Source organism: Bombus pascuorum, chromosome 3 (assembly GCF_905332965.1).
Source record: "Bombus pascuorum chromosome 3, iyBomPasc1.1, whole genome shotgun sequence".
In the NCBI taxonomy this organism is placed as follows: domain Eukaryota; kingdom Metazoa; phylum Arthropoda; class Insecta; order Hymenoptera; family Apidae; genus Bombus; species Bombus pascuorum.
In genome coordinates, this window is record NC_083490.1 from 3,440,583 (window position 1) to 3,466,615 (window position 26,033).

Consider the following 26,033-nt stretch of genomic DNA (forward strand, 5'->3'; position numbering starts at 1 on the left):
ATAATCGTTTACTTCATAATATGTGTCTTTGTCAACTTCAATTTGATCGAGTAAAAAATGGGAAAGTGTTGCTACTACGTCCAATCCAAAGTCAAGTTATATCGTTGAAATGAAACGTTGCGATGTTCTTTATAGAATTCAAGAATTTCTACCTTTACTACATCCAGAGAATGGATCCCCTTCGTATCCCTCGTTACATTGACACATCGGCCGATGGTTCTGTACGGTGCAATTGGTATTAAATCCGCAAGAACCAGCACAAGGATCCACGCATTTCTTTTGAACACAGGCGAGATAATGTGGACAGTCTTGATGAATCGAACACTCTGGTCTGCAAAGCGGCGGTGCTCCGAACATTCCACTGATACATGTGCAAACTGGATGATCCTCTTGCACGCGACACTCGGCGTTCGGACCACAGGGCGATGGCAAACAAGGATTCTTTGGTCTTGGCAGTGGTATATCTGACAAAGAAAAGGTAAATAGTTTTATTGAAATCGTTATAGTTTGTTAATTATTTATAATGCCCTCTAACACATTACACCGGTCCATATTTTTATGAATACAACTAAAGAAGTAGAACCTAGGGACAGAGACTTAAATATTTCATTCGGTAGATATTTTATAAACTTCTTTGTCTTTGAATCGTTCATAAATATTTTTTAGGAATCGAAAAATTTGATTAAATTACCTTCTTTGACGCATTGAGTGAAAGGATCACCGAGATAATCCGGAGGACAACTGCAAATGGGGTTGTGATTGACGACCTGACATAAAGCATTCTGTCCACAGAGACCAGGGCAAGGATCACCACATTTTTGACCGATACAAGCCAAATGTGCAGGGCACTCTGAGCTAACTAGACATTCTGGACGACAATTAGGCGACGTTCCATGATATCCTGGACTGCACGAACAAACCGCACGATCGTTCATCACGCGACAGATACTGTGCGGTCCGCAAGGCGATGGCATGCAAGGATTCTGAGCTGGAAGAGCTGGAAGAACCGATCGAAATTCAATTTTACTCTCTAAATAGATTCTACAATGACAACTATACAAGTAGGGAATGTCTTTTCAAACTGTTTTGTATTTATAGTATCTCAAAGTGCTAAAAATGCATTCTGGAATCGTACATTGCAGATAAAACTTCTCATAATACAATTATAATAGTCCGATCTGAATAATTATAAAGACTTACGAGACGTCTCGAGTTTGCAAGAGCCAAACGGATCGCCGGTGTAACCAGGTAGGCAAGAACAAACTGGAACATGATCAACCACTTCGCATTTTGCATTGGAACCGCAAACACCTGGACAAGGATCTCTACAGTGCTGATTGAAACACGCAAGATGATTGTCGCAGTCTTGGTTCACGATACATTCCGCTTCGCAACCGTCCATATATGGGTTTCCAATAAATGGTGGAACACACTTGCATTTTCCAATGCCGTCCTCCTCGACACAGACCGCGTTCTTTCCGCAAGGAACTAGCAGGCAAGGTGAGTATGTATCTGACGGAGTTACTGAAAACAAAAAATAGAAGTCACGTTTGAGTTACTTTTTTATCTTCTACATGTACATAAGGTGTTCTGTTAAGAATTTTACGAACTGTATAGATCGTTACAAATTTGACAAACACTTACCCGCGCAACTCTGATAAGGATTTCCAACGGTGTGCTCCGGACAATAACAAGGAGGTACTCTATCCGAGTCACACTTAGCGCCAAGTCCACAGGGATTAGGGCTACACTGATCAGACTTAGGCACGCATCCCCTGATCGTATTTGGACTCTCGATGTATCCTGGTAGGCAAGTACACTTCGAAAGGCCGTTGTTCAATACGGTACATTGAGTATTAGGTCCACAAGGAGATGGTTCGCAAGGGTTGCTAGGAAGCGTGCAAGGGGAAGCAGGTGGTTTCCCCTCGTATCCTGGTAAACAGAAGCATCTCACTTGTCCTGACACTACGCGACACCCAGAATTAACGCCACATGGATTTTCTTGGCACTGGTCACCTTCTGGTACTGAAAAGAAATATTTTTAGGCTCGTTAGAAAATCGAATTTCCGTTAAATATTCTTCATCCTCATACACGCTTTAATTTTGTTGGGATTTCATCGGAAATTTTAATTTACAATAATTGATATATAAAGATGGTTGGGTAAAAGATTTAATTAATTCCCATTAAATATTTTTTTACTAACTCTCTTCCTAATTGAAGTTTCATGAAAAATTTCAATCGGTGCAAAAACTATTCTATACTTCAAACTTACTGAAGAAAATACATTTGAGAAACTTACTACACTGTTCAAACGGATTTCCAGTCAATCCTTTCGGGCAGAAGCATATAGGATTGCCATTATCGTTCTCGCACATGGCGTCCAAACCACAAGGGTTTGGAACACACGGATTAGTGGTCGTTAGTGTGCATCCAACTTGAGGATTTCCTTGGAATCCAGGCAAACACTTGCATTGAGCTTGATGATTCTCTGGATAACAATTCGCGTTAACACCGCAATCGTTCTCCAAGCATGGGTCGATGCACTTCCGGTTAAGACGATCACAATATTTGCTCGATGGACAATCTTCGTTGTATTGACATACGTTTCTGCTTTCTTCTTCTGAAACGTTGTGAATTCACAAATATTTATAACGTTTATATCATATAATATGTGTTTTATGTTTATATCTAGGTATATCATATATTTGTGGAGCAAAATATATATATGTGGAATGCTACATGCATCAGTCTTTCGCAAACAATGTATTTTAACGTAAAATAAATTGTAATAGAAATTAAGATATGAAGATTACGTTAATCTTTCTAAAATTTGATAATTGTATATAAATATTGAAAAAATTTGTCGTATTTATATAACGAAGAAGTTACCTGGTTCACAGTAGGAGAATCCATTTCCATGATAACCATCCTCGCAGCTGCAATCCGCTTGGTGATTGGTGTTAACGCAGATCGCGTTTTTGGTGCAAGGATTCGAAACGAGACAAGGATCCTGACAAGTGCCCGTAATGCACACCTCTGACAGCAGGCAATCTTCGTCGCTAGTGCAACTCGCTAAGGAAAGATTGAGAAAAAAGCCCGTATAGCCCAGAGAAAGAGTGCACGAATATAAAAATAAGGGTGTTAGGCTCGTATTGAGTGAATCAGCTTGTATAAAATACAGTATTCTCTGTGTGTATATGTGAATGCACGAAGAGAGTGATTGATATAAAACAATCGTGTCGTTTTCAAGATTTGAAAGTTAAAGGATGAGTATCGAAGGGAAAATACTAACAGATCTAATTTAAGACTTGAGAATGACTTGACAGTCGTGGAAATATAGTGTGAAAATCAAATGTTGAATAATTAAAATTGCACGTGATACGTACAAAATATATATGTACAATACATATGTACATATTTACATATTAAGTTGAATGAGCGCTGTAAAAAGAAACGTAATGATGGGTGATGATGTACTCGTTTTTGTACGAACCTTTTACGCAAGTATACGTCGCTGGATCGCACTCCATACCCGCTGGACAGTAGGGACAGTCTGTTTTATCGTTTGTTACATCTGAGAAAATTGGAAAAAAAAGATCAATTTCGTGGAACATTTGCTGTATCTTCTGGTAAAAATGGGATGCAAATGGCGGGCCATAACATTTTGTAACTGGTAGAGATTTTTGAACGTCAAATGATACAAATTCAGTTATTATTCGATTACCGATTTTCAAATTTTACGCACTTTGAAATTAAGCTTTTAAAATCTCTTAGACATTAATTTGTGAATTTTGAGAATGAGTATTAAGTATCAAATGTCCTGGTTGTATGTTTCGAAATTGTATCAATTGATCTTTATCTTCTTCCAACCAAATCTTGCATCCAATTTTGTCTCAGATTAATTTTTCTTTCTAATATTCTACCTTTCACGCAAACGGGTCTGTGGTCTTGAACATGGCAGACTTCCACGAAGTCGCAAGGATTATGAAGAGTGCACGGGTTCAGACACTGATCGTTTATGCAGGCCAATTGAGAGAGACAGTCGTCGTGCGTTTTGCATTTGGTATCTAACAAAACGAACGTACATTAGAAGCTCAAAATAACTCGACCACGATAGTTCATACTATTTCAAACTAAACTTTCCATATAAAAGAATTATCAGAATCTATTTGTTCTTCATAACTTATTCAATGACTTCTCTAAATAAAAATTTCTCAAAATATATATGTAAAAAAAAATATACACGTATATCTAAACAAAAAACTAATAAAACAATAAACACAGAAAATAGTATACACAATCCCCTAATTTCTAAAACATATAGTGGTTTTCGTGTTATATGTGTAAAGCCCAGAAACAATCGTTAGTTTTGCCACGTTTAAAGGAAACATTCCATTTCACATTTCCACATCACATAAAGGGAATTATCTAAAAATTATTTTGAATAGAAAACGTTGTTTAAAAGTTTCCTTTAAACTTTCTTGCAACTCCACAAAAGATACAATTAATCACTACATATAGATAAGCAAGAAGAAAACGTGCACAGGCGCAAAAATAATATACAACATGCAAAAGAGCGCTAATGCAGCAGGTCCATGTCTGCACTGAATTACAGAGGTAAACTGCAACTACACTTATATTTATACATATAATATTTATCAAGTATGCCATTTTTCCATTGTTCCCACGGACAATTGATCGATCAGGATGTATCACGATCGTCAGTTCGTATACGATCTATCGATCAGAAAAATTAAAAAAAGAAATAAAACTCTCCAGAATTGGTCGCCTCCAATTTTTATCTGGATACCGGATGATGTCACACTGGAGAATAGTTTGTCGAGACATATATTGGTGAACACGAGGACAGTACATTTATAATAACTCCCGACGAGAAAGATCTTTTACCTGGGAGTATGCTACAATTAGGTGTACTCTGGTTCACTGTTAGGTTGAAGCACACGGGCCGACACGTATCATTCAAACAGATATTACATTTGGAATCATTGATGGTGGTTTGGTCGCAAGGTATCTGCCCTGGAGTATTTATAGGAGTTGTTAATGTGGGATATGACTCTGTGAAAGATTGTTCTAGCTCTGTGGAGTATGGTACAGTTATTGTAGGTTGTTCCGTGGAATATTGTATTGTTGTGTGTGCCTGTTCCGTGGAATACTGTTGGATTGTTGGACGTTGTTCCTCGGTAGTTGAGAGTTCTGTTGAATACCGTGTTGTTGCTGGTTGTTGTTCAGTGAAATATGGATTAGTTGTTGAAGGTTGTTCCGTTGAATATTGCGTTGTTGTTCGTAAGTATTCCGTGGAATATTGCATAGTTGTTTGTGGCTGCTTCGTGGAATATTGTTGAACTGTTGAAGGCTGTTCCGTGATATATTCAGTAGTTGGAAGTTCTGTTGAATACTGTACAGTTGTTGGTTGTTGTTCGGTGTAATATCGATTAGTTGTTGCGGGTGGTTCCGTTGAGTATTGCGTTGTTGTTCGTAAGTGTTCCGTAGAATATTGTATAGTTGTTTGTGGCTGTTCCGTAGCATATTGTTGAACTGTTGAAGGCTGTTCCGTGATATATTCAGTAGTTGGAAGTTCTGTTGAATACTGTATTGTTGTTGGTTGTTGTCGTTGTGTGAAATATTGATTAGTTGTTGAAGGTTGTTCAGTTGAATATTGCGTTGTTGTTCGTAAGTATTCCGTGGAATATTGTATAGTCGTTTGTGGCTGCTCCGTGGAATATTGTATAGTCGTTTGTGGCTGCTCCGTGGAATATTGTTGAATTGTTGAAGGCTGTTCCGTGATATGTTCAGTTGAGAGTTCTGTTGAATACTGTATTGTCGATGGTTGTTGTTCGATGACATATTCATTAGTTGTAGAAGGTTGTTCCGCGGTATATTGTTCAGTTGTCAATGGTGATTCTGTTGAATACTTTAGAGTTGTAAAAGATTGTTCTGTTGAATACTGTGTTGTCGTTGATTGTTGTTCAGTAGAAAACTGACCAGAAGGTTGTTCCGTGGTATATTGTTCAGTTGTTAATGGTGATTCTGTTGAATACTTTAGAGTTGTAAAAGATTGTTCTGTTGAATACTGTGTTGTCGTTGATTGTTGTTCGATAGAAAATTGACTAGTTGCAGTAGGTTGTTCCGTAGTATATTGTTCAGTTGTGAATGGTGACTCTGTTGAATACTGTAGAGTTGTAAAGGATTTTTCTGTTGGATACTGTGTTGTTATTGTTTGTTGTTCAGTAGAAAACTGACCAGTTGTAGAAGGTTGTTCCGTGGTATATTGTTCAGTTGTCAATGGTGATTCTGTTGAATACTTTAGAGTTGTAAAAGATAGTTCTGTTGAATACTGTGTTGTCGTTGATTGTTGTTCAGTAGCAAACTGACCAGTTGTAGAAGATTGTTCCGTAGTATATTGTTCAGTTGTTAATGGTGATTCTGTTGAATACTGTAGAGTTGTAAAAGATTGTTCTGTCAAATATTGTGTTGTCGTTGATTGTTGTTCGGTAGAAAACTGACTAGTTGTAGAAGGTTGATCCGTAATATATTGCATTATTGTTCGTGGTTGTTCAATCGTTGAGGTTTCCAAAGATTCTTCCGTAGAATACATTGTTACCGAAGGTTCTTTCGTGAAAAAGTCTGTTACAAAATTTCTTTCGGTTGATCTTTCAGTAGTTGTTCCCAATTTACTTGTAGAAGATTCTAAAGTTGTGTAATGGTAAAATGGCTCTGTCGAATATTCCCCTGTTATTTGCGACATCTGTGTCGTTGACTCGATTGTTGTTTCATATTTCTGAGGATATTCTGCTGTCACAGTTATCAATGTTACATTTTCTGTCGTCGCTATATTTAAATTCTCAGTAATCAATCCCATTGTACTGGAACTTTCGCCCATTGTAACATTCTCAATAAAACTACTAGACATACTTGTCGATTCGGTAATCTCTGGCACCTCTGTAGTATACTCACCTACACATATCGGAGTAACAGTAACAACATGACCCAATGGTAACGTCTCATCTGGAGGATAAACATATGTAACAGGAGTGACTATCTGCACTTTTGTCGGTTCAGTTACTTCTGTACTTACATTCGTTTCTTTCATTAAATTCGTAGTAAACGTCATTTCAGTAGTCGATATATACCGCGTAGTATTAACATAAGACATAGTAGTTGTCTCACTCTCAGAAAATTTCTCACTACTGACTTCAATGTCTTTCACTGTTGGAATAATTTCGGTACTTTCTTCGGAAATATCTTTAACAGTAGACACTTCTGAGACGTCTAAAGCAGTAGTACTTTCTACACCTCCGACATTTGTCGTCAAAGTCGTGGAAGTTCTAAATACGTCATCCGCTACTGTTGTACTTAAAGTTGGTTTGCTTTCCATGGAGATGGGTGTGCTTTCTTGAATAATAGAAGTCTCAGAAATTCCAGTGATTACTTCGCTCGAAGATTCTGTACTTTCACTGAAATACGAGATTGTTGTACTTTCTTCCATAACAGTAGAAAAAGTATATGCTGTGGTATTAAAATTAGATTGCGTAGTTGTTGAAAGTGTAGTCATCCCGTAAGTTTCTGGTGTCGTATAGTTAAAAGTTTGTGTAGTTGTCATAGAGGTATCGGAAGCTTCAGTGGCTACTTCACTTGAAGATTCTGTACTTTCTCTCGAATACGGAATCGTACTTCGCTCCGTAACGGTAGAAGTATATGCTGTGAAATTAAAATTAGATTGCGTAGTTGTTGAAAGTGTAGTCATCTCGTAGATTTCTGGTGTCGAATAATCGAAAGTTTGCATAGTTGTCATAGACGCCTCAGAAGTTCCAGTGGCTACTTCGCTTGAAGATTCTGTACTTTCACTCGAATACGGAATCGTTGTACTTTCCTCCGTAACAGTAGAAGTATATGCTGTGATATTAAAATTAGATTGCGTAGTTGTTGAGAGCGTAGTCATCCCGTAAGTTTCTGGTGTCGAATAATCGAAAGTTTGCATAGTTGTCATAGAGGCCTCAGAAGTTTCAGTGGCCACTTCACTTGAAGATTCTGTACTTTCACTCGAATACGGAATCGTTGTACTTTCCTCCGTAACAATAGAAGTATATGCTGTGGTATTAAAATTAAATTCTGTAGTTGTCGAAAGTGTAGTCATCTCGTAGATTTCTGGTGTCGAATAATCGAAAGTTTGCATAGTTGTGGTGGTGTTTGTACAAGTGTGATCGTATTGGTCGCAGCCACAAACAGGCCTGTGTGCTTTAACCAGACATCGAACTGTCGATCGACAGTGGCCGACGCAAGGATCAACGCAGGATCCATCGACACAGGCTTCTGTGTCGCTGCAGTCGTCATCAGACTCGCAGAAACGGTCGGACGTGTGGTGAAGTACTGCTGCGGATACAATAGAATATAAACACGCTGAACGAGCCAAGATAGGTCGAAGTAGCTCAAAGAGGCAGCTGAAAATGTTTCAAGCGTCACTCTTTTCTCGATTAGACTAATCACTACGATCACGTCTGATTTACTGGCTTGCTCCAAATAATATAAAAAAAAACACACTCTACGAATTAATAATATTAAGTTATATAAGCATGCTCGCGTAATAAATAGACAAGCTATCGGTCAGAAGTATATAATCGATTAGGGTCTTTACAGAGACAGATGTAACGGAGAAAATAATAATCGTTGAACAGTGAGGACGTCGGCAGAGTAGAGGAGAGTATAGGTATCGGGATGAATAGTTGTATATGTGGCATTGGAACCTGAAACATCTGATTTTTCCATTCAGACGCTGGAACACTCTCATTTTACAAAATATGTAAATCGATCAATCCATATTCTTTGAAACATTCGAATCAACCACGTTATCGAGTCATTCCACCGTTTGAACGGTAAGAAACCTGAAAAGTAGCAACTGGTATGTTCGGTGTGAGGCGTATAGTATAACAGTAGTATAGGCGAGTAAGAGTCAGACAGATATTCCAGATATATATATATCGTTGTGAAGAAATTCGGTGAAAGAATATAGTAACTTGTGTCAGCTATTTATATATATATAATATATCCAAAAAAAATGGAACGAAGACAGAGTTCTATAGATATAGAATAAATATAGGAACAGAATACAGAATTGTAGAGCGTGAGAGCGAGAGAATAGAGTAGAGAGAGAGATAGGTGGTGAGAAATGGTGTTTACCTTTCATGCATCCGTATTTAGTGTCTGGCACAAAGCCGGGGGGACAGAACTTGCAGATAGGCTTGTGCTCCTCCACGTAACAGGGGGCATCAGCCGGACAGGTGGAGTTTCTGCATGGGTCCACGCAGCGATAGTTGCGGCACGCCAAGTCTGGAGAGCAGCCACTGTCTCGCAGGCAAATGGAGAGGGAGGGATTGCAGTTTTGTGTGCATATGCAGACGGGACGGTGGTCCAGGACATCGCAGGTTTTATCAGCCGGACACGGCTTTTTCTTTCTCACGTTACACGGATTCTGGCATTTTCCATTAACGCACGCGGCGTTCGACGGACAGTCGAAATCCCTCGTGCATGTCAACGTGTCGGGGGCGCAGGTCAGCTCCCCGACCTCGTTCACGACGAATCCGTATTTGCACACGCACATGGGCCTGTGGTTCCGCACCTGGCATCTCTTATTTACTTCGCAGGTGTATTGTGAACTTAGACACGGATCACGACACTCTCCGGTACGAGAATGACAGGATAGACTCTCTGGACAGTCGCGATCGGACGAGCAACCGATGTTCGGCGTAGGTCTGGGATTCAGCGTTTCGCATTTGGGGTCTGGATGACAGGCCGTGTGAGGCATACCGATATAACACTGAGGGCAGGAACATCGTGGCTTGTGCAGAACCACACGACACAGGGCGTTGATCCCACAGGCACCGCGGAGACCGCACGGGTCCACGCATTGCAGGTTTATGCAGGCTTTTTCATTGGGGCACTCTAGGTCGCTGGTGCATTCGCGCTCTAGATCACCGACAAACCCACGATTTTCACGATTGGTTCATTTTTTATTGTTGTTCGATTTTTTTTTTTTTTTTTTTTGGATTTTTTGGTTTTTTGAGAGAGTCGTAGTGTAGTAGTCGTGGTGTAGAGTCACACGGTGGAGAATCGGTAGGTGATGGTGGTGGTGGTGGTGGTGGGACAGGAAAAAAAAAGAAAAAAGCATTTATAAGAACTGTGAAAAGAAACTTTCTCACAAATAACATAAACCACATGCTTTGTATTCGTAATACGGAAATAAGTAGGGTAGCTTTTGTGAAGAAGTAAAATAGAGAACCGAACTTTTACACTGTTTTATCCGGGACGTAATACGAGACAGGATACCTCTCGTTGTCCAGAGAAACGAATCGATTATATGTATATATATACGTATAAATTGGCAAGCAGCGATATTTACAACACAAGCCCCCACAGAATTCAAAAGAAAATAAGAGGGAAAATAATGTAAAACAGTGGATAAATCCAGCAAAAAAATAACAAGCATGGGTATATGAGAATGTCCCTTTCGCAGTTCCCAATCTGTATCATTAGTCCTAGGTCTAAAAAAATTAATCGGATCATCTGGTGTTTCATTCTCTGTGAAATGTGTACCTTTTTTTTCTCTATGTCGGTTGCAATTTAGATATTTGCCGTCTCTCTCTGTCTCTACTTTTTTTTCATCCCGTTATCTTTTTTTTTTGTTTCTTTTTTATATTATATTTTCTTTAAAGCATTTTTTTTCCCTTGATATAACACGGTTTCCACAAGACAGATTGGATACTGAAATAAACATTCTACATATGAATAGTTATGTGTGAGACATGTGTGAAACGTGTTCCTCCTTTCCTCGGCACATTATGTACAGTATTGCCTAACTGTATAGATATATATGTACAGGTATGTATGTTTCTCGCGCGACCATTTTGTGGGTAAAATCCAGTGTCGTACATCTTTGTATCGTATTTTGTACAATATGTATAGTAATAAGTACGTTATAATAGAATCGTCTAAAAAACTGGTCCAATCACATCTGTCTCTCGATTGTTAAACGATTCACTGGATTAATACATTCTAATGGTATTACTTCAAGTCCTACTAAAGACGATAATACATGGTTATTCTACGGACCATGTTCCTCAGTTTCGTCAGTATTGCTCGCTAGTCACAAAATGCTGTACATGGAAAATTAATCGATCTGCCCGGTTAAACAGTTAGTAGGCCGTCTCTTACCTGTGGTGCACTCGATATCCGGCGATCCACTGGTACCCGGTGGACATCTGCATACGAATATCGCACCGTCTCGTATGCATTCAGCCCCTTTACCGCAACCGTTCGTGCGACAGTCTCCTAAACTCCTGTCTGCGCTACCTGTACTCGTAATAAAAGATTAGACACACATGAAAGTTAAGAAAATAAAGAGAAAAGATCGGTCGATAACGAAATGTTCTTTTGTTTTTCATTGCTATAGAACGCGTTAGAAACAATTTTAATGAAAAGAAAAGAATTCTTTTAGAATTTAAGCTTGACGATTAGTATAAGTGACATTCATAATCATTGCAAACGCTAACTTCTCTAAGTTGCAATAAGAAATCATAATTATCGAAAAATGACGATTTATAACTAATAATGAAAAATCGTTACTATCCATCTATCATACAAATACTTACACGCCTGCGTCGGATCTCCGGACGGATAATTCGATGGACAGTAGCACTGTGGTTGATTCTTATAAATCCTGCATGCAGCGTTCACTCCGCAACGCATATCCTTGCACAGCTCTCCTCCGTCGCAAATGCAAGCTTGATGAGGATCTCCGTGGCATCCAGGATCGCAAGTACACTCGAATCCATTCAGAGTCTCTCTGCACTTCGCATTCACGCCGCACGGTCTCCTTAAGCACTCGTCTCCACCTAAAACGCATCGTAAAAAATATTATACTTAGAAAAATTAATTCTACGAAAAAGAAAAAAGAAAAAGTAGAAGAGCAATTTCCATTACCTTTCTTACAGTTGATCTTAGGATTTCCGTAGTGTCCAGGTGGACAAGAGCACTGAGCCTTCCTGTTGACTACTCTGCACTGTGCGTTGAAGCCGCAGACACCATGTTGCAAGCAAGGGTTTGTGCAAACGCCGTCCTCGCTGCATCGTTTGTTGGCCTCACAGTCGTCGTCATGATGACACTCTAATTGGTAACATTCTTGACTGGGTTCTCCTTGGTATCCTTCTGGGCATAAGCACACTGCTCTGTGATTCGAGACACGACACAATGCGTTGGTTCCACAGGGAGATCCATTAGCTGAGCATGGATCTTCGCATTGACCACTGACGCAGGATAAGGAGGAAGGACAGTCGGAATAAGTGCGGCAACCAATAAGGCATAGTCCCTGGTCGCAAACGTATCCCTGTAAATCAAGCAATATATTTATAGTTAATAAGAATTAATTCATTTTTGTATGCACAATTTACTAAAATTGTGTTTAAGGTTTATGAAAGCTACATTGGGAACTTGATGATAGAATTTCCATTAAAGCAATACTTTTCTCTAGAATTCATTCATTTCTTTGTTGAAGTTTTACGCGAATCAATAACATAAACCACAGAGTCTAAATTGTAAAGAAAAAACATCGACTTAATTGATAATTGATTTAGTAATAGAATTTTGATGCAAATGATCTGTTTCTTTGGGATTCATTTATATCCGTGTTCAAGATTTTATGAAATTACGGGCAAAGAGCATCGAATTAATTCGTAAGAGATTCAATAAGAGAATATTATAATTAAGAATAGAGGATCTGAAATTTTTTAAAGGCGGTACCTTTGGACAATAGTTGTTAACATCACACTTGATGCGACACTTTTCAGAGTGACAAACTTCCCCGCAAGAACATTGATCCTGACTATAGCAGCTCTTCGTGCAAAAACCAATTTCATCGCACTCACAAGTGACATCACAAGGAATCATAGATTTCGCGCAACTGATCAAAGCGTTTCCGTAATAATTAGCTGGGCAACTGCATTGTGCCACGTGATTTACAACGCGGCAACCGGCACATTCTCCGCAAGCCTTGCCACCCTCGCAAGGATCTATACAAAAATAAAAGACAACCAAGATTAATAACCAAGGTTAAAAGTGTTAGATGAGTATTTTCACGTTTTAATTGCACTCTACTTACTTTTACATTTATTGTTCACGCAGGACTCGTCGTTGGGACAAGTATTATCACTGCGACATCCGATGTCACACAGCCTATTTTGACAGATCTGATTAGCCACGCAATGATCGTCGCTGTTGCAAATGGCTTTGCAAATTCCTCCGTCGCAACGTTCGTCGCTTAGACAATTAGCGTCGCTGCAAGATAATTTCAAATAACATAGTAAATCGACTTGCAAAAAATGCAAGAAACAATCACGTCGCTTAAATGCTTAATCGGCTTACCTTCTGCACGTAGCGTAACAAGATCTTCCGTAACAAGTCTGGCCAGTAGCGCATTCATCTTCGTTGCCACAAGGCAAGAACGCCTGTTTGCAACCAATTAGAGGATCACCGACTAATGGTGTCGGACAGGAACAGTGTTTCTGATGATTTACGACCGTACACTTGGCGTTCACTCCGCAAACATCAGGAAGAGTGCAAGGATCTATAAGATACAGATGAAACTACGTTTACAGTCTAACTCAATCGTGTTAACAACGTTTCTATGGTTTTAATTAGTAGAATTTTTCTATAATTATTAATGTTAGAATAATTAATTATTATAGTAAGTTCTCTGGCTATGTTCGTAGGTTTATTATGTAACGCAGGTACTTCCTAAAGCTTCCTTTTTATAAATATCTTTATCTTTGCAAGTATTTTATTTAATATCGCAAACTTCAAAACTCTTTCTTTTACGTACGATTTCAATATTTTAATATTTATATACATAGTATGCATACAACTGGGGAAAAAATAAGCTCCACTATCGAAGCTTCTTACCTTGACACTGGTTGTTTAAACAAGCGAAATTCTCCTGGCACTCCACGTCAGCGCGACATCCAATGACACAAACCAATCCCTCGCAAATCTCTCCGCTCCTACAATCTTCGTCTCTCCTGCACAACGATTTACAGATTCCCGAAGGATCACAACGTTCGTTACTCAAACAATTTAAGTCTGTAGAACAGACAGGAGTGCACAGTCCTCCAATGCAAGCTGTTCCTGTCGCACAGTCCCTGTTCGTTTGACAAACGGGTCCAGGCGATCTTAAACAAGCCACTTTTGCAGTTGGATTCGGCATGAAGCCTGCTGGACACGAACAGGTGGCTCGTTGATTAAATACTGTGCATTTAGCATTTGGCCCACAAGGAGTGGCTTCGCAAGGATTGATACACTTGTTCGTGATGCAAGCTTCGTTCGCGTTGCAGTCCTCGTCCGCGCGACAACCAAACGCACACATGTTGTGCAGACAGATGTGACCCAAGAAACAGTCGTTGTCGAGTCTGCAGGTGAGAAGGCAATTTCCTTGGACGCATTTTTCGTTGAAAGCGCACTCGTTGTCGCTAGTGCAGATTGGAAGACACACGTTGTCGCGACAAGTGTTGCCACCGTTACAGTCGTTGGTGTCTCTGCAGGACACGGGTACTGGAAAGGGTGAATATTATAAGATTGTATCACTCACAACGTTTTCCCTCCGAAGATCCTTGTTTTAAAATATCTCCAGAACAAAATTTCTCACTTACATCTGACACATTCCACTTCCGAGTTACCGGTGAACCCAGGTGGACAGCTGCATTGTTTAATGTGACTCTTCACGTTGCATTCCGCATTTATTCCGCACGCGGCCTTCACGTTGCAAGGATCCAAGCATTGTCCATTGAGACACACATCAGACAGGTTGCATTCTTCGTCCGATTGGCAGAACGCTGCAAGAATTCCAGATCACGTTGCTCTTAATTCATCGTACAGCATAGAATAAAGAAGCGAACGAACTGCTCTGGCTCGTTAGACGATACTCACGTCGACAGATCCCCTCGTAACAGTAGGTATTGGGCGAACAGTCCACGGCTGACGTGCAAACAACCGGTTTAGGTCGACAGCCTATACTTAGATTGTTCGGATCACCTTCGTAATCGGACCGGCACTGGCAGGCACCTGCGTGATTAGAGGCCACACAGTCTGCGTTTGGTCCACACTGTGTACGTGAACAGACATCTGCGACATCGGACGAAAAGTTAGAATTACCGGCTAATCATTGCGCAAATTGATTTTTAATCTCTATCTTTGATATTAGGGGATAATTATCAAGAAAGATCCTTTTCAATGTTTAAGATTCAGAAACCTACCGAAACATTTGGGTACGTTGTTGACGTTTATACATTTTGCAGTCAGTGGGCAGTCTCCGTCCTGCAGACATTCTACCGGTGGTTGACAACCGCTATTATAAGCATCTCCAACCATTCCCTGTTGACAGTGACACCTATAGGACCCTCTGGAATTTTCACACACAGCACCAGGTGCGCAAGGTTGATCCGAACAATAATCGATCAATTGACATCCATGAGTTGGTTCTCCAGTGTAACCCGGTTGACACGTACAAATCTGAAAAACGATAAACGACATATAGAACACAATTGTCTCTTGTAAAATTTCGAACGTGACGCATGATCGAGTGATTAATTAATTACTTGAACGTGTTTCTCTGCTGTGCAAATAGCATTGACGCCGCAAGGATTGTGAGCTAAACAAGCGATCCTGCACTTGTGCGCGTCACAAATCTTCTCTCCGCTGCAGTCGTCGTTGATCTCACATTCGATAGATTGGCATCCAATCTTGTCGTCTTTCGAATTTCCGAAGAATCCAGGCTTGCAGGAGCAAACTGCAACGTGATTATCCGCTTTGCACTCGGCGTTGCGTCCACAGAGGAGCAGATCGCAAGCTTTCTGACATTCTGCTTGTCCAATGTTGTTTTTGATGCATCTTTCGTCGTAAGAACAGTCATCGTCGGATATGCAACGTAATTCTTGCACGCATATGTTGTTGTGACAGTATTGGTACTCGGGGCAACTGGAGTTGCTCTTGCAGGTGGGCTGACAGAGACCATTGATGCAAAGCTGATCGCCGATACAATCTCTCGTGCTTCCACAAAGGGCTGTAAGAATATGAAATTTAGAGAATTTTCAAGAATTCGATACGTTAAATTAAATCTTCTTAGAATATGTTCTTTCATTTACCAGTGCATATTCCTCCATTGCAAGCTGAACCAGTAGCACATTGGGAGTCCGATTTACAATATTGAACAGGTGTACAACCTAAATTAGGATCGCCAGTGCCGCCAGGTTGACACGTGCACACTGCACTGTGATTTAAAGAAGAACAATCTGCTCCTTGTCCACATACGTTTGAAAGAGAACAAGGATCGACGCACTTGTGATTGAAACACGCGTCGGAAGGACTGCAGTCGCTGTGATAGTTGCATTCTAAGTGAATACATTCCGTCTAAAATTCAGAAACAGCAACAAACGAGCACGATTAACAAAGGAAATTTTCTTCGAACGAGTGATCAATGAAAGAACAACTACGTGTTCCAATAATTTAAGCGAACTAACAAAAGTCAACTCTAAATCAAATCATTTTTTCTATTCGTAACTTATACTTACTGTCGGATTGCCAGTGGTCTGATCAGGACATCTGCAAAGTGGAACGTGATCATGAACGAAACATTCGGCATTTCTTCCGCACGAATGACCATCCGGTGATACGTCGCAAGGATTGGTGCATCTATTATCAATGCAAGCAGCAGTATTTGGACAATCGAGGTCCGTGAAGCAGTCTCCCGGTTGTTTGCAACCAGATTTGAAAGGATCTCCGACCAAACCATGAGGACAGATGCAAGCGTAAGAGCCTTCGGTGTTTTGACAACTATAAAAAATATTGTAATATTTTTATCGCAAACTCGATTGAAATCTGAAACAAAGAATATTTAAAATGGTAAGGTAACTTACACCGCGGAGGAGTGACAAGGATTCTTCAAACATTCGTCAATGTCTACGCAAATGTCACCCGCTAGCTCGAAACCAGGATAACATTTGCATATTCCAGAATGATCGGACGCTATGCAGTTGCCGTATCCACAATCCACTTGATTACAAGGACCTGAATAAATGAATTGTCAATAAGTATGAGAGAGAAACTATCACTTTATGTTTGATGTATGGGAAAAGAACTCCGATTACCAAACAGCTCAATAATTAACATACTCCATTTGTAAAATTACTCGTATGTCGCTACTTACTGCTGCATTTGTTAGTATCCTGATTGCAGTATTTGTCTATAGAGCAATCGTTGTTAGAAAGACATTCCACTTTGAAGCACCCTGAAGAGTCCCCAATGTAACCAGGCTGACATTGACAGGCAGCCGTGTGATCCAAAACGGAGCAAATAGTATTGAGACCACAGTCAACCAAAGAGCAAGGATCGGTGCAATTATGTTGGACGCAAGCCTGTGAATCGGCACAATCTGCGTGTACGGTGCACTGGTGAGGAATTACACAACCTGTTCCCACAGGATCACCAGCTGTGCCTTGTGGACAGACGCAGCGATAAGATCCATGAAGATTGACGCACTCTGCGCTCGAGTGACACGGTTGATCGTCACACTCGTTGATGTCCAGGCAGTGTTCTGGTCCAGCAATAAATCCGTGGCTGCATCTAGGGAAGAAAATTTATAATTGTTGACAGGAATTTTACGAAATCGTTAAGAATAATCATAAATAAGAATGATAGAAAGTATTTCAGAACAAGTATAAACGATTATGTACGTATTAAACGATTTGAGTTCATAAAAATATTATACAAATTGACCCAATTTTGCACTACTGCCACTATCTTCCCAAAGTAGCCATATTATATTCGATACTTACTTGCATTTGTTGTTGATGCACACCTCGTTATCGTTGCAACCAACGTCAGAGGTGCAACCTACTTCGCAAACTCCATCGATGCACAATTCACCTGGCAAACAATTACTGTCGCCGTAGCACACTTTCATGCATATTCCGTTCTTGCAACGTTCTCCTTCGGCACAGTTGTCCTGTTCGCTGCATTGACATTGACAGAATCCAGAGATACACAGATGCTGACTGGGGCAGTCTTGAGGACCTTCGCAAATATTCGGCACTCTGACGCAACCTTGCTGGGGTGTGGGATTTCCGTGGAATCCAAGGGGACAGGTGCAGGTGGTAGCGTGATTTGTGCAGCTGCAGATCGCGTTTGGACCGCAAACGTCCTTTCTCTTGCATGGATCTGAACAAAATATTGGAAAATGGTTCGTTATTGATTGGTTCGTTAAATTAATTTTTCACGTTTCGATACCTTGACACTTGTTGTCGATACAGGATTCCGTCGAAGGACAGTTCTTATTGCTTCGACATCCCAGAATGCACATTCCGTTAACGCAAGCCTGATCAGTCTGGCACTGTGTATGAGTAACACAAGGTACCATACACTTACTATCCACACACTTTTCACCAGCAGAGCAGTCGGTAATCGCTCGACAAACAGCTACAACAACCACAACATCTTTCTTAATAAAACCAATCATAATTTACACAGTAAATTCGTATTTAATACTAGAACTACTAGAAAACTCGTAGAAATTACGAATTTCATATCTTTTCCAGCAATTTTTTCCTTGCTGATCTAAATTCTAATTTCCATTAAGAAACGGTTCATATTGCCGAACAGTAGTACACGCGATGCTACAAATCGATAATTCTGGCATTAATTGATCGAAAAGACAAATCTTACCTATACACTGTCCTTCGAGGCAGATGCTCTCCACGCAATCAGCGTCGACGTTGCAATAATTCGTGGCGCGGACGCAACCATCCTGCGGGCCCTTCGAAGATGGAATAAACTTATGAATACACTTGCAAGTGGGTTGACCATTGATAATATCGCAAATAGAATTCGGTCCACAGGCGTTTTCACAAGGATTGGCGCATCGATGATTATGACAAATGGAATGCACAGGACAATCCTTGACACTGGCGCAATATCCTTCCGGTTGACAGCCTTTCACGTAAGGATCTCCGACAAAATTCGGTGGACACTGACAAACAGGATTGCTGGATGGTCCAGGTACACAGAGAGCTGTTTCATGGCAAGGATTCGGATGACAAGCTTCAAGAGGAACGCACTCGACGTCAGGAACAGGATTAGGCTTCAGCCCTGGAGGACACTGACAAATTGCCCTATGATCATCCGCGATGCAAACAGCGTTCACACCGCAAGCATTTTCATCACAAGCATCGTAACAAGTGTGCGTCAATCTATTGCAAAGCTGAGTGGGTGGACAGTCGATGTTATACACGCATGGAACAGCTCGACATCCTTTTACAACGTCGTTGGGATCACCAGCGTAGAGGCCAGGTGGACATTCACAATTAGCTACGTGATTATGCACCACACACAAAGCATTTGGACCGCACGAAACGAAATTGCAGACTGGTTGACAGGTCAGAAGACCTTCTTTGGTGCTCCTACAGGTTTGATCTTCTGGACACTCGCTGTCGGTGGAACACTGGTCTTTCCTAGGTGTTTGACATCCTTGACGATCGTTTGGATTGCCGATAAAACCAGGCAAACACTCACAGCGACCTCGATGTCTCTCGGCCATGCACTGGGAGTTAATCGCACAGGTGAAACTTTTACAAACAGAGACACACTTTAATACACCAAGAGCATCTGGCCTACAAGCTTCTGTGGTGTGGCAATCGTCATCAGATATACAATCAGGGACAGATGGCTTTTCGCAGGAGGATAGTATCGGATTCCATTCGTAGCCATCTTGACACTTGCAGGTAGCATGACCAGGGATTATATCAGGCTCGCACTTCTGGTGAGCACCACAGACTACCTTGCTACATGGATTTACACATTCGCGGACACCACCGTCCAGAAGAATACAGAAAGAACCTTCAGAACAATCTGAATCGTGTTCACATTTTGGTGTTATCACTGATTTAAATGGTTTACAGCCTTCCACGAGATTGCTAGGATTTCCCTTGTATCCATCGATACAGAGACACGAAGACACATGATTCTGGGTGATACACAATGCGTTTGGACCACACTGTAACTTGCTGCACGCGTCTACGCATTTTCTAACACCTTTCCCAACTTGGAAGCAGATCTGTTGAGGTTCACAATCGAGATCGTTGGAGCAATGACCGTGAAGATAACAACCTTTGATCAGGTCGTTGGGATCGCCACTGTAACCAGGTGGACACACGCAAGCTCCATCCTGGCAGACTGATCTTGGTCCGCATTTTACGTCGCTGCAGCGATTTATGCATTTGCCAGACACGCAGCTGTAGTCGAATGGACAAGGTACCGAGTCACTGCAGGTGCAGGTTGATGGATCGGTGCAAGGACCGACCTGGACCTGTTGGCAACCGATGAAGGGATTGCCGAAGTAACTTTCTTTACAACGACAGTCGTAGCTGCCGATAGTGTTGATGCATACTGCGTTGCTCCCGCAAGCGTTTCCATTACACTCGTTGATATCTGAAGCAATTAATAAAATTTCCCTCCATTATTGTATTATCCTCGAATTTTCTTTAAAAGCTTTTACAAATGGATATAAACGATTTAAAAGTGGATTGATATTTTTTTTAGTTACTATAAAATTCTTGAACTTTCTGTCAAAATTTAAGGAAAGGCAGTGTGACTTTGCTTCGATAATACATACCATGACACTGAATATACGGATTTCCAGCGTATCCAGGAGGACACAGGCATTCAACAGCATTCGGACCAGCATTACAATGTGCGTCCTTGCCACACAGAGCAGTGGAGCAATCAGATTTTTGTTGCACACCACAACCATGATACGGATTTCCACTGGTACCAGGATTGCACACACACTTCGATTCTTGCAACGTATATTCACAGTGAGCGTTAGAGCCACAAGCAGGATCGCAGACAGCTGGATTAATCGCTATCAAATTACAAAAAATATATCTATCAAATTGAGAAACTCAGGAAAAGTGAAATTGATCGATATATTCTCTGATGAGAGGCTCGATCAATCTTTGATCCTCATTTCGTATAACACTTACGTGGCATACAGAGGAGATCCGGATTTCCAATGAAATAAGGATTGCACACACATTTATTCGTCGCTGGGTCACAAGATGCACCAACTCCGCAGACTATGCCTTCACATCGACGTTTACACCTTCCACTTATGCACACGCTTGGTTCTGCGCAGGGAACTTCCGGAGAACAAACGTCCGGTTGACACTGACCACCAGGGAACGGATTCCCCATGAAACCTTCGATACATTTGCACGTTGGTCCACTATAACTCACGATACACTGTGCTCCAGAGCCGCACACGAAACCATCGCACTCTGTAAAACCATTTATTACAATTCTTTTTTTCGTATATTAAAACGGTCATGTAAGATATCGCGATTATTTAACGTTAACGTTAGGACCTTCCTCAGTCTCACTTCTCTCTGAATGAACCGAAGAAAGTACTAATTATATATGCTAACTACTAATGGAAGCCTCAAAATATTTAGCGTAGTAATTGGAGGTTCACTCAACCATCTCGTTCCAATAAATCAGAAACATCGTGCTTTAAGATAAATTACGGATAATAAGGAACACGATTGTATGAGAAATCGCTTACAGAACATAGCGCGCTAAAAGATTACATAAAGATATAATACTCACGTGAAACACACTCGTTGTTCTTGCCTTCCACAAATCCAATTACACATCGACACCAGGCAGCATGTTTATCAGGCTCGCAGTATGCGTTTGGTCCACAAGGTATATTATCACAAGGGTTCACGCATCTTCCATTGACACAAGCGAAGATATTGTCGCAATCGTCATTAGAAGAACATTCGTTCTTAGTCACAGCGACTCTGGTACAACCACCGCCGTAAGGATCACCCACTGTTCCCTTTGGACACTCGCAAATGTGATCGCCCTTGGTGTTAATACAGTAGGCACCGTGACCACAGGGATTATTAGCACACTCGTTCACGTCCACACAACCGTGTTGAGGATCACCTTCGTAACCAGCCTCGCACATACACCTCGGTGGATCGCTTGGTGTACACTTTGCGTTTATACCGCATGGGAACCGGTCACAGGGATCTGGAAATTAAAAGGAGAACATGTATGTGTCTAGATAGAGATGTATTTAAGAAATATATGAAAAGTGTATGAACAACAATTTAAAATGATTCTCGCGAATTTCTCGAATGAGATATTGAGCATAATGTTTTATATGGAGACGCTTACTCTTGCAAAGGTTTCCATCGAGAGGATCCGTGTAAAATGGCGGTGGACAAACACATTCACCAGGCTGCACGCATTTCTCGTTGGCTTTACACTCGTTGTCGCTTGTGCATCTTTTCTGAGCCGGAGAACACAGACCGTTGTATGGGTCTCCGCCATAACCGTGTGGACAAACGCACTGATGAGATCCTGGCAGGTTTACGCACTCTGCTCCGTAGCCACATACTTGGTGTCCAACGATACACTCGTTTATATCTGTAAGTGAATGTTATTGCATCGTTGATAATGTAAATGAAGTTGATTGGTCGAAAAAGAATGAAGATTTTGATATAAACCTTCGCAAGAACCGTCAGCCTTGGTAGTGTAACCCTTGGGACAAGCGCAGTAGCTGACTCCTCCAGCAATGGTGATGCATTCTGCACCACTGGGACATTTTTCTCCCTTGGAACATCCGGCCAACATACATTTCCCATTGACGATCTTATACGGAGGCTGGCATTGACACTCGATACTGTTGCATTCTGTAATTATTGTCAAATGGTTTCATATGAATTTCATATTCTTCTAACACAGGATTGAATTATTTCGAATCGTGACAATTTGAAATACATCTGCGATCTGTAGTGTATTTAAATACACATTGTAAACTGATTTTTCTGTTTTCAAATGTTAAAAATAAAAGTTCGTTACCTTCGCAAAGGGAGAACGGATTTCCATTAAATCCAGACGGACACTGGCACTCGTAGCTCCCAGGTAAATTCTTACAAATGGCGTTAACACCGCAGGCAGGTTTATCTCTGAGTTCCATACATTCGTTAATGTCTCTACATTTACCAGATTCGTGATCCCTAGTATACCCTCTCTGACAAATACAAACGCTGCTCCCCACGAATTCATCCTTGATGCACTGTTCTCCAGCTGGACACGGAGTACTTGGTCCGCATACATGCGGAGCTTTCGATTCTTGACAACCACCACTGTAAGGATCACCCGTGGTGCCACTGGGACATTGACAGGAAAAGGATCCTGGCTCGTTATTACAGATCGCTCCTTGAGGACACGGATTAATGGCGCATTCGTCGATGTCTCTGCAACCGCCCTTCACTCCTGGCTTTCCTGTGTAACCACTGCGACACAAACACGTGGCCACGTCGTTTGACAGCATACAGTGGGCGTTTGGTCCGCAAGATAAGTCTTCGCACGGATCTGATTTTATGAAAACAGTTGTTCGAAAAATATTAGAAATCTTTGTGAAAAGTTTAGAAAAAGATTCCGTAAAATAAGATAGCGTAAAATATTCTATACAGTTTCCTGATGTCAGGTCTGGTTTGATGACTAGAATATTAGTTTTGAACTTAAATTGAGAGAAAAATTCTATAACGATTCGACGTTTCGACTAGAAAATGCACTCACGTCTACAGTCGTTTCCAACGTTGGGTTCCGGGCACAGACAACGTTTCTGTGGATCACAAATGGCGTTTCCGGGGCAATCACCATCGACTTCACAGGTAACTATGCCCACACACTTGATGTAAGGATCGGGATCTGGAATGGTCCCTTCTGGACAGGTGCAGGAATAAGAACCCTCGGTGTTGGTGCATGTGGCCCCGTGGCCACAAGCATCTGGTCTGCCACATTCGTCTACGTCTATTTTAAATCGAAAATAAAACATCAGTGCTAATACAGACATCTTAATAATATAGGATAATGACATAGATATAGTAAATTTTTATTGTCTGTTCCCAAATTTTCGAAAGTATCCAATTTTATAGTATACCCATGCATTGTTTGAAGGCATTTCCAGAAAATCCAGGTTTGCATTGGCAACTAAATCCACCCAGAGTATTGGTACAGATGGCATTTTTACCGCAACGTCCCGAAGGACCATTTATTGCGTCACATTCGTTTATATCTAATTTAAAAAGAATTCAAATATTATTGATTATCCATCAAAATTCTAAAGTATTGATCATCTTTTAACAACATTTCAAAACACTTACCAACGCATCCAGCTGCAATGTCATTCGGATTAAAAGTCCAGCCATCCTCGCAGATACAATAAGCTTCGTGGCCATCTGCCTTGCAGTACGCATGATCTCCACAAGTTACTTCGTCGCACGGTGCTATAAAACGTAAAATCATATTTATAGATGTCTCTCTGTAATTAACATTATTCTTTCATCACGATTATTCGAAATTTATTTACCTTTACAAGGTATATGTGGCGGAGTTCCAACGAAGCCGGATTCGCATTCGCAGTGATAACTGCCCCTAGTGTTGCTGCAAACCGATGCAGGTCCACAAGGGTTCGAAAGACATTCGTCAACGTCCACACATTCGGCTCCAATAGCCTTGAACCCGTCCTTGCAGAAGCACTGACCTTCGATACACTCGGCGTTGTTCACGCAGTCGAAGTTTGATTTGCAAAGTGTTGTCACGTCGGTCTGAACATTTTGTAATTTCACAATGGATGAATAGAGAGAGAAACAAAAATGGTAAAGTAATTAGACATAATAAAGATCATGCGATTCCATGAAATTTTTGTGGGGAAAAAATGGTTAAAAATAATGAACATTTTCCAATCTCAGAAAAATTTGCTAAAAAAAAAAACATAGTAAAGTAGCACAAAATTAACGTAATTACCTGTTCACAAGCGATTGTCGGATTGGGATTGGCACTATATCCCGGTGGACAGACGCAATTGTAACCAGGATCCGTGTTCTTGCAAATCGCATACCTTCCACAAGGGTTCTCTAATGCTGTGCATTCGTCGATATCTGAGAAACAGAGAAACAATCTCAAAGTTCAACGGATAGAAGAGAAGAATTAACGCTGAAGAAAATATGACAATATCTTGTTGCCTTGTACCGTTTTAAAATCTCAAATTTAACAAGCAATTAGTGTAATTAATTCATGGAAAAACTATAATCTCAGTTGCTAACCGCTGCATCCCTTAAACGGATCCCCAGTGTAGTCCGCCTTGCAACTGCATACGAAACTGCCGATCGTGTCGCTGCATTCAGCGTTTTCGCCGCAAGGATTTCTCTCGCATTCGTTCACGTCTGTTAATCAACACGGTTAATCAGGCGCTGAGCATTAATTTTATCATTTTGTTACTGTGGGATTGGGCAATTAAAAATTATATCTGGGGATTGCTAATGACAGAATGAGACTAAAATGTTACTTTTCTCCTTTTTAATATTGTAATAAGATGAGTTAGGCGATGACTGACTTTCGCACAATGTTAGTCCTTGACCGATGAAGCCTTGGGGGCAGATGCACTTATACGATCCTGGTACGTTGATGCATCTTGCGTTCTCCGCGCATGCATCCAACCGGCTGCACTCGTTCACATCGATGCAACCATGCGTTTCATCCATTTGATAGCCTGTCTGACATCTGCACTCGAAACTACCCTCTGTGTTCACGCACTCAGCATCCGAGCCGCACGGTGTACCCTCCTCGCATTCGTTTATATCTATTAGCGATGGTTAGTCAATATTTATTTACTACGTGTTTCAATTAATCTATTTATGGTTTATTAATCGTGTTATCTACTAAATCTGCGTTAAGATTCTTCTTTTGTTAATATTATAGAAAATAACTCTATTAACGAAGTTCGTACGTCACCGCGGATCAACGAATATGCGAGTATGTAATATTTTACAATTTATCTTTGTCTTTCTCGCTTGCCGTTATAAGATTCTATAGGGTCGTTTGGTGAGTAAAATTTAAACATTAG

At 40.8% G+C, this 26,033-nt stretch overlaps 1 protein-coding gene across 1 annotated transcript in view; it reads right to left on the reverse strand.

The window, feature by feature from the left end:
* The window catches only part of LOC132905059 (uncharacterized), a 114,933-nt gene that overhangs the window by 61,985 nt on the left and 26,915 nt on the right, over positions 1-26,033 (reverse strand). The window contains 41 exon segments of the mRNA XM_060955986.1: positions 153-464; positions 692-997; positions 1,201-1,524; positions 1,645-2,025; positions 2,301-2,621; positions 2,891-3,073; positions 3,495-3,575; positions 3,925-4,068; positions 4,910-8,392; positions 9,197-9,982; positions 11,228-11,352; positions 11,655-11,907; positions 11,996-12,398; positions 12,812-13,080; positions 13,170-13,345; positions 13,433-13,634; positions 13,970-14,614; positions 14,713-14,895; positions 14,990-15,184; positions 15,316-15,571; positions 15,658-16,121; positions 16,204-16,468; positions 16,630-16,891; positions 16,975-17,125; positions 17,265-17,680; positions 17,893-18,274; positions 18,344-18,532; positions 18,779-20,539; positions 20,724-20,972; positions 21,094-21,387; positions 21,716-22,147; positions 22,295-22,546; positions 22,627-22,812; positions 22,982-23,497; positions 23,705-23,938; positions 24,069-24,203; positions 24,292-24,414; positions 24,498-24,735; positions 24,935-25,068; positions 25,234-25,353; positions 25,524-25,769. Of these exon segments, the coding sequence (XP_060811969.1) occupies positions 153-464; positions 692-997; positions 1,201-1,524; positions 1,645-2,025; positions 2,301-2,621; positions 2,891-3,073; positions 3,495-3,575; positions 3,925-4,068; positions 4,910-8,392; positions 9,197-9,982; positions 11,228-11,352; positions 11,655-11,907; positions 11,996-12,398; positions 12,812-13,080; positions 13,170-13,345; positions 13,433-13,634; positions 13,970-14,614; positions 14,713-14,895; positions 14,990-15,184; positions 15,316-15,571; positions 15,658-16,121; positions 16,204-16,468; positions 16,630-16,891; positions 16,975-17,125; positions 17,265-17,680; positions 17,893-18,274; positions 18,344-18,532; positions 18,779-20,539; positions 20,724-20,972; positions 21,094-21,387; positions 21,716-22,147; positions 22,295-22,546; positions 22,627-22,812; positions 22,982-23,497; positions 23,705-23,938; positions 24,069-24,203; positions 24,292-24,414; positions 24,498-24,735; positions 24,935-25,068; positions 25,234-25,353; positions 25,524-25,769 (16,077 nt within the window).